The sequence below is a fragment of the Acomys minous genome (assembly GCF_964271855.1).
Source record: "Acomys minous genome assembly, chromosome: 6".
Lineage (NCBI taxonomy): Eukaryota > Metazoa > Chordata > Mammalia > Rodentia > Muridae > Acomys > Acomys minous.
Genome location: NC_140487.1, coordinates 77,294,342 through 77,309,649, shown reverse-complemented (window position 1 = coordinate 77,309,649; position 15,308 = coordinate 77,294,342). Strand labels below are relative to the sequence as shown.

The window sequence follows — 15,308 nt, the reverse complement described above, 5'->3', positions numbered from 1 at the left end:
GAGCCGCTGAGCTTCTCCATTCCCTCTTAGCTGGTCAGACTCTTCTAAGCTGTCTCTGTGAGCTGAAGCTAGGCAGCAGAGTAGGGCAGGGTTAGCCCCAGCTAACCAAGAACAGCAAAAGGGCCTCCGGGAGCCACCACGTACTCTGTATCATCAGGCCTCTGTTTCTATTGGATGATTCTGTTGGATGTCACTCCTTAAGTTAATGATGTCAGTGGCACCTTTCTCTAACAGAATTGATGTTTCACAGAAAGCCACTGGGAATCTGGCCCTTGGACAATTCTGTACCTGTTTTTGTAATTATGAAATGTTAGATTAATGCATGCAGTCGGGAGTGGTGGAGCATGGCTGTAATCCCAACTCAGGGAGACAGAGGCAGGCAGATCTCTGAGAGTTTGGAGCCAGCCTGGTCTACAGAGTGAGTCCAGGACAGCCAAGGCTACACAGAGAAACTCTGTCCTGAAAAACCAGAAGACAAAAACAAAAAAGTAAACAAAAAGATTAATGCATGCCTTTTCTTCCAATAGAGGATGGGCATCCTTACAAGTATATAGTTAATACTTTGTTATTTATTAGTCAACCTGATCTTTCATCCCACAGTCTCCCTCTGGCACCCGTCCTGTAGAACTAGAGGAACAGCATACCCTCTTAGTGGGTCTCATCGGGAGAATCATCTCTTGATTGCAGAGGAAACTATGTGACTCTAGGACATCATAATATCTGAATGTCCTCCTTAAAATGAGAGGTCGTGGCACCCACATGGCAGCCCCCAGCTGTCACAGCTCACAGTTCCAGGGGATCCGACTCCCTCACGGAGACATACATGCAGGCAAAGCACCAATAAAATAAAACAAATAAATAATTAAAACAAAAGAAACATTTTTTAAAATGAGGGATTGTGCTAAGGATAGTAGTGCATGGTTGCAAACTAGCACTTGATAGACAGAGGATGCAAACTGCAACCGTAAGGCCAGCTTGGGCTGCACAGTGAGACCCCGCTCAGGAAACAAAACAAAGTGGGGATTTTCTTCTGTTTCTTAAAGCAGATCCCTCCCCCGGCCCCTTCTAATGTCTAGTGCTTGTTCCAGCCCTAGGTCAATAAGTGATGCTGTGTTTTATCCTGACCCTAGATGTCCTTCGACTGAAGTAGTGACCATGTTTGTTCCTTCATGTTTTTCTGCTTCCTTGTTCAAGAGGCAGTGTGAGGAAATTGGAAGTTGAAGTTCTTTCCTTCCATCCATGTTTCTCTGACTTTATTCTCTATGACTGTCCTCCCTTCCTCTCTTCTCTCTCTCCTTTTTTCATAACAATTTTAAAAAATTATAATTATATCATTTCCCCTTTCCCTTTCCTCTCTCTAACACTTTCCATGCACCCACCCCTTACTCCTTGCTGTCTCCGAAATCTGTGGCCTCTTTTTTTTTTTTTAGTTACGTGTGTGTGTGTGTGTGTGTGTGTGTGTGTGTGTTTCTAAATACATAAATGTAATATACTGAGGGCTGACCACTTGGTATTGGATAACCTCCCTTTTCCTTTTTACTCTTTAGTTTACCCTTGGTGGATTTGAGCATCTGCAGGCTCTCAAAATACAGAAGCGTGCAGAGTTGGGCCTGCCTCCACTAGCTGAGGACAGTATCCAGGTCGTAAAGAGTATGCGTGCCGCCTCTCCGCCTTCTTACACTCTTGATCTGGGGGAGTCTCAGCTGGCCCCTCCACCCTCCAAGCTGCGGGGCCGCCGTGGTTCTCGAAGGGTATGGACCAAACATACAGTAGTATTGGGGTATTGACTGGTTAAAAAAAAAAATAAAAAATCTAAGATATTATGGATGTGGTAGGAAAGGACACTAAATAGCTACCCAGGTTGGCCCTCTAGCCAACACAAATTCTAGAGTCTGTCCTTTGGCCTCTCCACTGGCCATACGTGCAGTCTAGACCTCAGTGACTTGAGTTGCTTAGCACTCTAAATATGAGTTAAGTTAGAATTCTGAAACCGAGGACCCTGAAAAGAGCATCAAGCAAATCTCATGTCTATTATGAATCACCATTTTCTTGGCAGCAAGAAGTTTTATTTTGAGCCACCATCATATTCTGTCTGGCCTTGGACCACAGGCTTACATTTGAGAGATGGCTGCTTAGGGCTCTGGGCAGTGTACAGTCTTGAGAAGTTCTAAATAAGTTACATTGAGCCATGGGCACATTTTAATGAACTGACCTGACCTACTAGAGTTTACCAGTTAAAGATAACAGAGCCACACAATCCAGTCTAAACTGTAGGCAATATGACTGGTTTTTTTTTTAACTTTTCTTTTTTGTTTCATAAAGTAATGCTTACTCATTGTAGAAAATTTGGAACAAATATAAAAATGTGTTAAAGAGAAAAAAAATCACCCACAAGCTTAACAACCAGAGGCAGTGACTGTTAACTTTTTGGCCTATTTCTGTCCAATCTTTTTTCTTCTTCTTCTTCTTTATGCAATAAGATTTAACATTCTAAACTCACTCTCTTTTTGCCTGGCAGCAAGCTTCTGTCTTCCTCTTCCTCAGCCAGCCAGCTGGTGTGTGCTGACAGAAAGCATACTAACTGAATGTTCACCTAATCAGAGCGTAATTAGGAAGCTTTCAGAAAGCTAGCTGGGTATCACACTGGTACTCTCTGGCTCTGCTTCTTGGCCATGGTCATTTTTCCCAGGAGCTTGTCCTATGACCGAATCTTGTGAGTTATGGATAATGCAGTGTTCTCACGGTAGATGGCTTTCCATCGCATGTTTCCTGAGGTCCAGAGAGAGTGGCTTCAGACTAGGCTGCCATGAGCTCTGTATCCTTTCCTCTCTCCCACGCGCCCCCAGCAACTCCTCACCAAGCAAGACAGCCTGGACATCTACAATGAACGGGATCTCTTCAAGACTGAGGAACCAGCCACCGAGGAGGAAGACGAGCCTGCAGGTGATGGAGAGCGAGCCTTGGATGGAGAGTTAGACCTGCTAGAACAGGATCCTCTGGTGCCACCTCCACCCTCACAGACACCTCTCTCTGCTGACCGGGTGGCCTTTCCCAAGGGCCTTCCCTGGGCCCCAAAAGTCAGGTAGGCACCAAGGATCCTGAGCTATGGAGTTTCAGTCACTGAAGGGCCAGGGTGGAACAGCACACGTTTTCCGTGTTCACTAGCCTGGTGAGGTAATCCCAACCCCAGGATGGCCTCTGTCTTCCTCCCCTGCTCTATAGACCTTCCAGAAGAAGGAACGGGGCTCTGAGGTGTTCTCTTTCTCAATGTTATTTTGTTCTGTTTTCCTCCTCTCTCTGGTACTGGCCTCTTCACCATCATCTCAGGCAGAAAGACATTGAACACTTCTTGGAGATGAGCAGAAACAAGTTCATTGGATTCACTCTGGGGCAGTAAGTGATTAGATATTCTCAACTGGATACGAAGTCCATCCTGGAGGCCATGAATCCTCTCCAGTGGCCTAGCCTGTGTGATTTAAGCTCCTCATTTTCAGAAATGCTTCTGCATGCCGTTGTCATTTTTCTGACCTCTGTAGGCTACCAGGGGGAGATGCTGACGCGTGTGGTCCCTGTGATCCCAGAGTGTATGGGTAGTCTTCTCTTCCATCGAGCTTATGGTTTGGTTTTCTGTGTCTTTTACAGAGACACAGATACCTTGGTTGGATTGCCTCGGCCCATCCACGAGAGCGTGAAGACTCTAAAGCAGGTGATGAGGGTGGGCTTCCATTCTTCAGACACAGGAAGCCATCAAAGCAAATCAGATAACCACTGCCTTGGGTACTGGGTAGAGTTCTTCTAGATATACTTAGGACTTCTGCATCTCCTCCTGCAGGCCTTTTGGCCAACTAGGAAAAGTTAGGCCTCTCTCTGCTTAACTCAGTTTCCTGCATTCAGGTGGATGAAAAAAGACAATTCCTTTCTTTTGCCCCGTCCCCTCTTCCTGCGGTTCTTTCTCCTTTCCCATTCTCTGCTTCCTTTTCTTTTATTTCTCTCTCCTCATAAGACCACTAGCCTCTAAAGGCCAAAGATTAGATAGGAATTTTTATATCCAGTGTATGTATAAACACAAGGCATGTGGAGTCATAGCTACATACGTACATACACATCACACATGTCTGAGCAGTAGTCCAAGGGCAAAGCTCTACTTGTGGCTTCCCCTTGGACTTCAAAGGTAAATGACCAGGTACTTGCTAGTATCCACAAATACGGGAAAGTTAACATGCAGAATTTGTTTACAAAGCACTCCTCAGTGCTCAGTATGCAGAGGTCAGTAAGATTCTTGCTTCTGAAGGCTTTATGTGTGTTTGGGATGCAGACCCATGGACTATTTCCTTGTGAACAAAGAAAGTTGAGGAGGAGACTGGGACACGTGTGAATTAGGTTCTCAACCCTTGTTGGTGTTTTCTTATCTTTGCCAGCACAAGTATATCTCCATTGCAGACATACAGATGAAGAATGAGGAGGAGCTGGAGAAATGCCCCATGTCTTTGGTAAGTCCAGGAATCCAGCGCACAGGAGAGAGAAGAAAGAACTCTGTCTGCAGTGCTGTCACAAAGCATGCACTCTACATGCACTGAGCCAGCATGTTAGGTTCTTTTTGTGTGTCCTGCAAGACAGCAGCCCCACACTGTTGTAAAGTTAGAGAAGGAAACTGGTCGAATAACTAAACAAGGCCATCACAGAATGGTAGATCCCATAAAGATAATTTAAATAGGATGGCACCATAAAACTATCTGTAGATTATTTTCAGTTGGGCAGTTGGGAGAGATGAGATGTCTCAGAGGTGAAATGTAACCGAGATCTGAAGCATGGAAAGGAGCCAGCCATAGGAACATCAGAGGAGAAAGCATTGCAAGTAGAATCAGGATAGAAGGGGGGGCACGGAATGCAAGAGGCAGCAAAAGAAAGCTGGGTGAGAGGTGGACTTGTGGACATGGCGTCAGACAGGTGAGCAGGGGATACTTTACATAGAACCTGTTAGCAGAGGGAGGGAGCTTGAAGGTGATTCACAGCACAAAGGGGAACTGTTGGAGATTTTAAGCAGAGGAGAGACATTGGGTTTTAAAAAACACTGTCTACTGTGCAGAGATTAGACTAAACAAAGAAGGGAGGCATTAACACATCTCAAAACAGTCAAAGTGAAAGCTGATAGTGACCTAGACTAGGGTTGTAGATGAATTTGGGTTATTTTTTGAAAGCATAGCTGACAGGACTTGCAGTTCAACTAGATGCACATCAAGAGGCAAAGAGAAGAGTCAGAAGTAAGTGTCACCTGGAATATAGGAGGAGTACCAGAAAATCCTGTTTGGTCATACTAAGTACAAATCCAGAACTACTAGGCAGTTAGTTCTAGGGAGAGGACTGGCTTCAGGAAATTTGGGAGTCATTGATTTGTTATATTGGTAAAAACTATAGACAAGGCTAAGAACCCAAGGGAGTGGGCCGAGGCAGAAGAGGATGGAACCCAGGGAAGTCCCTGGGACACACCGGTATATTGAAAGTAGGATGAATCATGAAAGAAAACACTCAATGAAATGGAAGGAAATCTAGAAGTCTGACACCATAAAAACCAAGTCTTTAAAAAAAAGGAGTGATGGCTGCAGCAAGTGCTGCTGGTAGATGGCACACGATAAGGACAGAAGTGCCTGTTGCATTGGACAGCACTGAGGTAATTGGTGACTTTGTTCAGAACGACCACAGTAAAATGGCCGAAAGCTTGTTCCAAGTACATTGAAAAGGAATGTGAAGAAAACAAGTAGATAACAACGTAAAGAAACAGAAAGAAGTGAGATGGTGGCTACAAGAAGATGTGGGATAGAGAGTATCATGCTAAAGCATAAAAAAACTATGGTGTGTGCATATGGTGTACTTGAGAAGTAGAAGCAGAGGGTCAGGAGTTCAAGGCCATCCTCAGCTACTTACCTAGTTGGAGGCCAGTCTGGGCCACATGAGAGCCTGTTTAGGAAAGGAAGGAAGGAAATTCAATGATCCAAAAAAAGCAACTAACTAAAGGTCTAATAGATTTTATCAAGAGAAACAGGAAGGAATACTTAAGCACATAGAGCACTTTCTGTTATTCCAGTGGACCTGAGATCGATTTCTAGCGCCCACATTGTAGGGAACCTCAAAAGCTGGCCCAAGATACCCCAAGACCAAGTTCCCAGCACAAAGGAGATTTATTTGCCCCAGAGGGACAAAGTCTAGGGAGTAAAAGGCAAAGACAAGAGATGGAGGATGAGGGAGAAGGGGAAGGGAACAAGGGAGAGAGAGCAGGGATGTCTGTCCCAGAAGGGAGCAAAGAACTGTCTCTGGATAGAGAGGAGAGAGATGTGACCATAGGCAAATGGCAGTTTATAAAGGTAAGAAGGGAAACCCTGCCTTAGGATGAGATGTTTAATTTTAGCTGGACATGTCAATTAGGTGAGCCGAAAGGGGCTTTCAATTGCTGGACTTGAATACTTTGATAGCTGGACCTTGGTAGTCAGCTCAGGAGGGGGAATTAGACAAATAAGGGAATAGGCCTTAGTGACCAGCTCTAGGAACATCTAATGATGTTTAGCATGGCAGAGGGGATCAGGGAGAAGGACGAGGCCTGCCAGACCTTGCTAGCCGCACTGGGCACAGTCTCTTCACACGTGGCTGGCTAACAGCCATGTGTAACTCTAGAGAATCCAGTGTCTCTGCCTTACACGGGCACCTGCTCTCATACCTAGGTACACACACCTATGCATAATTAAAAATAATAAAGATAAACCTTAAAAAGAAGGATTGTGGAACCCCCAACCCCAAGTAGAGGCTTTGGCTTATGTTCCCAGCATAGGAATTACTTTCCATGTCAGACTGGCAGATCTGGTATTCCAAAGATGTAGTACATATTTCTTTTTTTTTTTTTAAGATTTATTTATTATTTATATAGTATTAAGCATGCACATGAGCCAGCAGGCCAGAAGAGGGCACCAGATATCATTATATATGCTTATGAGCCACCATGTGGTTGCTGGGAATTGAACTCAGGACCTCTGGAAGAACAGACAGTGCTCTTAACCTCTGAACTATCTCTCCAGCTCCGTAGTATGTCTTTCTGATTACTCTGTCTTTGTGTGGGCAGAGTCAGCAACTTGAGGGGCTCTGGGGTGAGAGGACTGGTTGAAGAGAGAGAAGGTAGTAGGCCTTTTGGGAGCAGGAAGACGCACATGCTAGGATCACCAGGCTCTCTCGAATGCCTAATTAAGACTTGTGTCCATTGGCCCAGTTTTTCCCCCTTGCCTCCAAGTCTTTTGGCAGTGACTCTCACTATGTGATAGGGGACCTCAAGGAAAAAAGGACTGCATTGGCCAAAGATTTCAGTGAGGCCTGGGCTGCCTCGAGCATCTGAGAACCCTACTTGTCCCATTCTAATAAAGGGATTCATTAGGGTCATGAGGAAGGCAAAGGTACACATGGGGCACTTAGTCAGAAAGTGGTGTTGATGAGGATACTGGAGAGAGGGTGAAAATTAGTTCCCAACCCTTTAAAGGCTTCCTTGCTAGTACTCATCTTGTCTCTCTCATCATGAGCTACTTAACTCCATCAATAACCCTCCCTATTGCATTATCTATCTTTCCTTTCCCCTTCCTAGATGGTAGAAAAACTCTGGGAGTTCTTGGTTGATCTTTGACTCACACCAGGGGAAGTCTCTCTGTGTAGCTTATCTCAGTATGTCCGATGTATTTATAGCTTAGGTTAAACCCATGTGTATCTAGGGTGGTTTTGTGTGTATTGTGTGCACTAAAGCAGGAATTGGTTTAAGCCAACTCCTAGATTGAAGTTCTGACTCCTGATTGAGCGTATGACATAGAAAGATTATTAGCGGGCCCTGCCCTGAGGACAAGAGAGTGGGCCCTGATCCAGGGCTTTGAGTGAACCTCACCCCAACATCTACCCCATGTATGACCTGCTAGAACACATGAAGGGGCCAGACCTGCAGATTCAAAGATTAAGAATGCCCTTGACACACGGCAACAACAGGATATCCGACAGCAGTCCCAGTGAGGATCCGGTAACGATAGTGTAGGCCTCAAACCAGACCCATGACTCGTAGCAATGAACATTTGCAAGTAAACATATGGACAAAAGGTGTACTGCGTGATATACTATAGCTTCTGTGACAAGGTTTATTTATTTATTTATTTATTTATCTATTTATTTCATGTATATGAGTGCTTTACCTGCATGTACTACTACATGCCAGAAGAGGGCACCAGATCTCATTAGAGATGGTTGTGAGCCACCATGTGGTTCCTGGAAATTGAACTCAAGACCTTTGGAAGAGCAGACAGTACTCTTAACCTGAGCCATCTCTCCAGCCCCTGTGACAAAATTTTTTGTTTGCTTGTTTGTTTTCTTGTTTGTTTTATTTTACTGGGGGGAGGAGAGAGATTTTGGTGTATTACGTGTAAATCATAGACATTCAATAAAAGTAAAGAAAGAAAGAAAGAAAGAAAGAGTGATTATTGCAGATACTGGGGAAACCAGTCTCATCAGTAGTTGGGACGAGAAAAAGACAGCAGAAGTCATCTAAGGCAGCTCAAAGGAAAAAAACTAGAGCCTAAAGAGGAATGGTCACTTATCCAAAACCGTATAATGAATGATTAATATAGTCAGGATAGTATACCAGAGCTGACTCCCAGCGCAGTTCTCTGCTCGTGCGTGCTACCCCTCACCAACCAACAACATGTAGCCTTTAGTAACCTGAAAACAGCCTGTGTTTTCTGCCTTAGGGAGAAGAGGTGGTACCAGAAACGCCAAGTGAAATCCTCTACCAGGGCATGCTGTACAGCCTCCCCCAGTACATGGTAAGGAGCTGGCTGGGCCAGTGCTGCCCGTCTCCACTGAGAGGAATTCAGAATTCTGAACGTTCCTTGTGGCTCCTCGGAAAGTGCCATTCTCCCTAGCCTTTCCTGGGGCCTGGGTGCGTCAGAGCCATGAGTTCTGCTGACGTCTGCCATGTCTCTGCAGCCTCTGCATGGGAATGGTGAGATGCTGGTAGAGTTAGAGGAAGAAAAAGAGGGGAGAATGTTGGGCTTATTTTCCCATTTATCTCTCTGCATCACCCGTCCCACTCTGTTATGTTCTACCTTTAGAAGGAAGAGCCCTGAAGCAAAACAGCCCAGAAGCTTGCTTTGGCTTTCTTCCTTGGCATCACAGACAGGCCTCAGGATAAACACCTGTTTGCATTCCTATATGCTGGCAAGGCTTAGTCACTGATGGAAGATCTTAGATAAAGGCTTTGAAATGCCTTTCATCTGGGCTAGAGGGGTTTGGAAGACCCAGTGTCTTGCTGAGTGGGATAGACAAGGGTGGGTTTCATCTTTTTCTGTCTCCCAGATTGCTCTGCTTAAGATTCTGCTGGCTGCAGCCCCCACCTCCAAGGCTAAGACAGACTCTATCAATATCCTGGCAGATGTCCTGCCGGAGGAGATGCCGTGAGTGCTTCCACTGGGGCAGCTGCTAGACACTAGTGCTTTTCTTCAGGGCCTCTCTGTCCCACTGCACTTTGGTAACACTTATAGAAATTGTCTTCAGAGGAATCTCTCCTTTTCTACACGTACCTCCTGTCCCCTGCAGGGGCTTCTACTGAGCTCTGTGTAACACAGAACTAGGGTCCAACAGAAAACCTCAGTGCTAGTGACTAGCTGCTGTATATATGGGGAGACGTGTGCCAATGGATGAGTTTGCCCGAGAGAGAGGATACATCAGCAAAGAGATCACGAAAGGTTTTTCTTGGGCAGATTCGTAAATGGGAACTTTGGAGAGTTCTCTAGCACAGACGATCAGGTTTCCTAAGTTCTAACCGTATAGACTGTATATATAAAATCTAGCCCAACTACTTGGTCTGTCCTCCCAGCCCTCCCTTCATTACCTTTATACGAATCTTCCTCTCTCCCTTGTAGCATAACTGTTCTGCAGAGCATGAAGTTAGGCATTGACGTGAACAGACACAAGGAGATCATTGTAAAGAGTATCTCTGCCCTGCTCCTTCTACTTCTCAAACACTTCAAACTCAACCATATCTACCAGGTGAGCGTTAGGAGTTCTGGGTTATCTGCTCCTCGTGCCCTGGGGCAGCACAAGAATGCTTGTACTGCTGAGCCTTTCCTTTGGCCTTGGTTAGAGAGCCCAGGGCTTGTGGCGTGAGAGTATGGTGAGGATGTGGAGTGGGATGTGGGGAGCTGTCCTAGAGAGAGGCAAAAGTCTGTATTCTTTGTAAGTTAGCTCAAGGTCTGCCTGGGGAATGACTCTTAAGAGTACCAGCCAGTCAGAATCCATTCAAGCACTGGTCTGTGTGCAGAGCACTTCTCTGACATCTGAGTTCTAATTCTAAATGAGGCACGGTTCAGGCTCGTACAAGCCATACAGTCCGACTGTAGAGTGCTGTAACTGACAGGCACTGGATGCTGTAGAAATACGTAAGCCAAGTTGAGGGAGAGGTGACTTTTACCCCGAGTCCCAGAGAAACAGATGTTATCCAGGAAATGGGGGGGGGGGGGGAGGTTTACCAGGGAAGAGAAAAACCAATTCAAGCAGAAAAGCTAGTAAGTGAGAGCTCAAGGAGAGCAAGCAGAGGACTTTTGGAAAGTAATGAAATGTTGCTGGAGCTCTGCCTCCGAGTGGGCATGATAGAGATGTCCTGGTGATACGTGAAGCCACAGTGCCTTTGTGGGAAAGCAAAAAGTCTTGACTTTTAACCCTAGTCTCCTCACCTATAACATAGGGATAAGCCTAAGTGCTCAGGAGGTAGGAGCTCCTGTGAGTTCTAGGCCGTTCTAGTCTACAGAGTGATTTCCAGGACAGCTACACAGTGAGACTCTGCCACGAAACAAAACAAAACAACAACTAGAGAAAAAGTACCCCAAAAGCCCTACCAGCCCTCTCCCAACCAAAAAAGAAAAAAAAACATGGATAAAATAAGGATTCCTTAAGGGTGAGCAGCTCACAGAAGCTTTGTAGGATGTAAGCACATCATAGGCACTGTTTGCCTTGGTGCTGTGGGTATGCCCCAAACAAGCAAACAGATGCTTCTGCTCTAGGGAGAGCGTGGGACTGAGGAAGCCTTCTCATCTCTGCCCCGAGGCTTTACCCTATTTTCCACCTAAGCACTCAAAATAAAGCCTGATAGAAGAGTGAGTCAGCGCACAGGAAAGGCCCACCCAGTCAGTGACTGTGGCTTCCGGCAGTGTTTACTGACCAGCATCAGGATTGAAAAAAGCAGACTGCATGGCAGACATTGTTTCGCTTGGTAAACAGTAGATAGATGTATAGCCAAATGACAGATATGCTGATGGGCCTGGCCGTGTCATAAAGTCCTGACAGAGCCTGAGCATGGCTCACATTTTAAAGCTTCCTGTCTTTTGATAGTAGGCATGTGCTGGCTTCTCCGTCTGGAACTCTGGAAAATATATTTGGGTGGCGTCCAGGGAGAAGTGGTTGTGGCACAGGCTGGCTCCCCACCTCTAACCAAATATTCAGGAAGAGAAAGCAGCTGACCTTTCTGCCATGGCTACTTCTTGCCGATGACACACAGAGATAGGGGTTTAAAACACCACAGTTCTCCACCTTTTCAACCTAGTTTCTGTACTGTCCCCGCATTCCAAGTTGGAGATGACCTTTATTTTCTGGTGCTCCTCGGTGCATCATAAACAGAATCCAAGGCAACAAGCTCTGTAACTTTCCCTTTATGACCCAGCTAGGTCTTCCTGAACACAAACCCCATTTGGATTTAAAAGAACCAAATGGAGCCCCAAGTCCTGGGGTTTATCTCGTCAGAGACAGAGTGGGTTTCTCAGTGCGTTATCTGCTGCCTGAAGAGGCTCTTGTTTGTTCATTCCCTGGTACATGGGTACTCTCTAAGTGTTAGAGAGAACGCCGTATACTGGGCACGCTGCTGAGGCCTGCACTCCAGTGGCTACGCTGTGCTGTCTCCAGCCTGATGGGTGCTAGCAGCTGCCAAGAGTTAGTGCACCTGTCCCTGCTGTATCAGTCACAGTCAAAGCACTGTGAGCCAGAGGTCTGGTGTGAAGCCAGCTCCCTGGGGAGACCTTCTTTCCCATTGAGCTTAGGAACAAAACTCACAAAGATCCCGCTATTTGTTTGGGCTATGCTTTCCTTTCTAGTGTGTTTAATGTGTGTTTTTGACCAAGAACTTGTAGCATCCACTATAAGGTTTAAGATAGTCTGTATGTAAGATAGGCTGGCCAAATATGAGTGTGTCCATTTCAGAGCCTGACAGACTGGTAACACAGCAGACAGTAGATATTCTTAGGAATGGATGTTGTTATATTTGTACTTCCCTGCCTTTTTTTTTTTCATACATGTTTCACATCTTCCCCCAAATAAGCAAACCTTTCTGCTCTGATCTTTTAATTCAGTTTGAATATGTGTCACAGCATTTAGTGTTTGCCAACTGCATCCCCTTGATCCTGAAGTTCTTCAATCAAAATGTCCTGTCCTATATCACTGCCAAAAACAGGTATGGACTCCGGGCAGATCGCAGGGTGCTAATTTGCATAACTAAGGGAGTTCGTACATCTCTGAGCACCTTTCATTTCTTCTGGCACCCTTAGTCCTTCCTTTCTTAGAGCTTTCCCTTTTAAGTTCAGTCTTCTTGAAGCATTAATAACTGATGGGAATTTGTGAGTTTTCCTCTTCGTGTAGATTCCATAATTAATCATTTCAAAACCTGAAAAATATTTTAAAATAAAGCTACAAGATGAAAGGATATAGGAGATCTTTGTGCTATACAGCAGCCCATTTGTGTGAACAGCTCTGCTCTTAGTAGAAATTGTAAGCTTCAGTAACTGGACCAGTTATACTGCTTTGTAAACAAAAAGTGTTATGCAAAATTCATGATGATGAGAGAGTCAAGTGCTGCCCACCAGACCACCAGGGGGAGTTTTAGAATCTATAACCAAAGGTAAATAATAGACATTTACTTGGGTAGATCAATTTTTGAATTTTTACGTTTGTGCCTGTGTATGGGTGCACACATGTCAAAGGCATGCTGTAAAGGTCAGAGGACAACTTGCAGTAATAGGTTCTCTTCTTCACCATATGTGCCCTGGGGGTGGAACTCAGTGTTGGTGTTGGCATTAGGAGCTAAACTATCTTTCCGGCCCAAAACATATTTGTCCATTAATAATTCCACTTAACATTCACAATGCTAAGAGAGAGTACAAGTTTCGTTCTCATCTCGCCAGTTAGGAGACAAAGTTAGATAGGTGAGTTGTATACATAATAAATAAATAAATCTTAAAAAAAAAAAGACTAAAACCACAGACTTTTCTGTGAATTCAGATTGCTTTCTACTGATCTTATTCTTTAATTTGTTTCCACATGAACTGGCATAGCAAGTTTGTCAGAATTTACCAGAGTTTCTGAAGTAGACTAAGACTGATATCATACTTGGTGTGACTGGGGAGGGAAGGGGCAAAGGGAGTATCTCATGTGTCAGTCAGTACTGCTTGAAATTCTACCATGGAGTAGCAGCCTTTAAAGGCTGAAGCCAAGAGACCTGGATGTGCCATTTCCTGACCACATAATCTCAAAGGAGATAGTTTCTCTGGGTCACAGTATTTGTGTGTCTAAAATAAATAACGCTACTTCTTTGAACAACATCGCAGAGCTAGAATTCAGTTCACTGAGCCATTAGAACAAATTCCTTTATTTTCTGCCCACCCCCACCCCCGTTTCCTAGTTGCAGCACCTGTTTTGCTATGGTTCTTTCTAAGTTGTTGAACGAGCCAAGAATATTTATCCTAACAGGCCAATCCAGAGACCCCAGAAGACTTAATTAGGATGATGAGCAGTGTTATAAATGCACTGCTCTCTCCTGAGCAGACCTTTCTCTCCTACCCTGATCTAGGTCAGATGACCAGGATTTCTTGAACAGTGGTAACATTTCAAGCCAGGAAAATGATTTGCTTTTAGAAATTTTGACTTTCAAAATGTAGAGACAGGTCCAAAAATAGTCATACTCAGTTTATAGCCCCTGCTTTGCCAACATCCTTAGCCCATTTTTAACTGCACTAGTTCAGATAGTGTTGAAATTTCATTGACTATTAGAGTCCCAATAGAAGGGGAAGGAACATTAGAAATTAGTTAGCCTGCCAGACAGTGGTGGCACACGCCTTTAATCCCAGCACTCAGGAGGCAGAGGCAGGTGGATTGCTGTGAGTTCAAGGCCAGCCTAATCTACAAAGTCCAGGACAGCCAAGGCTACACAGGGAAACCCTGTCTTGAAAAACCAGAAGAAGAGGAGGAGGAGGAAAGAAATCTAGCCCACAGCTGGGGCGTGGTGGCACATACCTGTAATTCCAGCACTCAGGGAGGCAAAGCCAGACAGATCTCTCTCTATGAATTAGAGGCCAGCCTAGTCTACAAGGCAAGACCAGGACAGCCAAGGCCAAGAGAAACCCTGTCTCGAAAAACCAGAAGGAGGAGGAAGAAGAGTAAGGGGAGGAAGAAAAGAGGAAGAAGAAGAAGAAGAAGAAGAAGAAGAAGAAGAAGAAGAAGAGGAAGAGGAAGAGGAAGAAGAAGAAGAATCAGCCAGCCCAAATTCTGCATTGTACTAGTGAAGGAGAGAGGAAAGAAAAAACCAGCTACTTATTGAGCAACTGTGCCCTGTTTCCTTTCCTGATTGCCTGATACCCTGAGCTCACTGCAGAGCCTGTGGCTTTCTTGCAATTCTCGCTGTCTGGGGACAGACATTATTATTTATTATTTTTGAGCTTGTTTGATTAGCAGTGCTATAAGGAGCTGCCCTGTGCTTCTAGCTTCCTCTAGGGTGGCATTGGAAGTTAACTCCAGAGTTCCTGGCTTTCAGAAGGATCAGGAGGAAAACCAAGAGATCTTCTTTTCATCTTCATATCCACAGATTATTATTTAGTGAAGTATGTTTAGATGGCATCTCTGGGAATACTATTAATTCACATGCACACTTAAATGCAGAGGCAAATACACTAAAGTTTACATATCCCCTAAAGAACCTAAGAGAGCTAAGACAGAAAGGGGCCATCTTTCTGCTTTAACTCTTTTTATACGTACCAGATAGGACCAGCCTTAAAGAATTCCATGGTTCCTTGATAACTGAGGAGATGAGATCAGAGTGGGAGTTGCCGGCACCCGTGCCCTCAATTTCAGCGAAGGTCACTAAGCAATTTGAGAAACGCATGGAGTCTGCTGGGGAAGAATCATTTCTGCCTTTTCAGAGGTAGGTAGGAATTTCCTGTGGTTGCCATTTGCCTAAAGCTTGTCCTTATCTCTGCATCTTA

At 44.9% G+C, this 15,308-nt stretch overlaps 2 protein-coding genes across 4 annotated transcripts in view; one reads left to right on the top strand and one right to left on the bottom strand.

Moving 5' to 3' along the window:
* Nucleotides 1-15,308, top strand: part of STRIP2 (striatin interacting protein 2) — a 42,026-nt gene that overhangs the window by 15,404 nt on the left and 11,314 nt on the right. Inside the window, exons 9-17 of the mRNA XM_084785014.1 lie at nt 1,548-1,751; nt 2,847-3,082; nt 3,328-3,393; nt 3,643-3,706; nt 4,419-4,490; nt 8,760-8,834; nt 9,367-9,464; nt 9,933-10,059; nt 12,408-12,508. Of these exons, the coding sequence (XP_084641140.1) occupies nt 1,548-1,751; nt 2,847-3,082; nt 3,328-3,393; nt 3,643-3,706; nt 4,419-4,490; nt 8,760-8,834; nt 9,367-9,464; nt 9,933-10,059; nt 12,408-12,508 (1,043 nt within the window). The remainder of the gene's footprint in view (nt 1-1,547; nt 1,752-2,846; nt 3,083-3,327; nt 3,394-3,642; nt 3,707-4,418; nt 4,491-8,759; nt 8,835-9,366; nt 9,465-9,932; nt 10,060-12,407; nt 12,509-15,308) is intronic.
* On the bottom strand, nt 5-15,303 carry LOC311599264 (uncharacterized protein). Of its 3 annotated transcripts, none has more exons than XM_084785015.1 (4): nt 15,082-15,303; nt 12,578-12,718; nt 5,923-5,955; nt 5-288 (listed from the first exon to the last, which is right to left on the bottom strand). In XM_084785015.1, exons 1-4 carry the CDS (start codon nt 15,206-15,208, stop codon nt 245-247), a joined length of 345 nt encoding a protein of 114 aa, XP_084641141.1. In that variant the 5' UTR covers nt 15,209-15,303; the 3' UTR covers nt 5-244. The 3 variants fall into 3 exon arrangements, 2 of the variants coding, with proteins under 2 accessions (XP_084641141.1, XP_084641142.1); XM_084785016.1 differs by lacking the exon at nt 5-288 and adding an exon at nt 3,715-3,884; XR_014779840.1 differs by lacking the exon at nt 5,923-5,955.

What these genes read in the sequence shown, in the direction of transcription:
- LOC311599264 (XM_084785015.1), bottom strand. Translation starts at nt 15,208, where the DNA reads ATGCGTTTCTCAAATTGCTTAGTGACCTTCGCTGAAATTGAGGGCACG. An exon ending in TTTAAGGCTGGTCCTATCTG is followed by an intron (nt 12,719 to 15,081) that starts GTACGTATAAAA and finishes AATATTTTTCAG; the next exon opens with GTTTTGAAATGATTAATTAT. An exon ending in CCAGACTGGCCTCCAACTAG is followed by an intron (nt 289 to 5,922) that starts GTAAGTAGCTGA and finishes TTACAAAAACAG; the next exon opens with GTACAGAATTGTCCAAGGGC.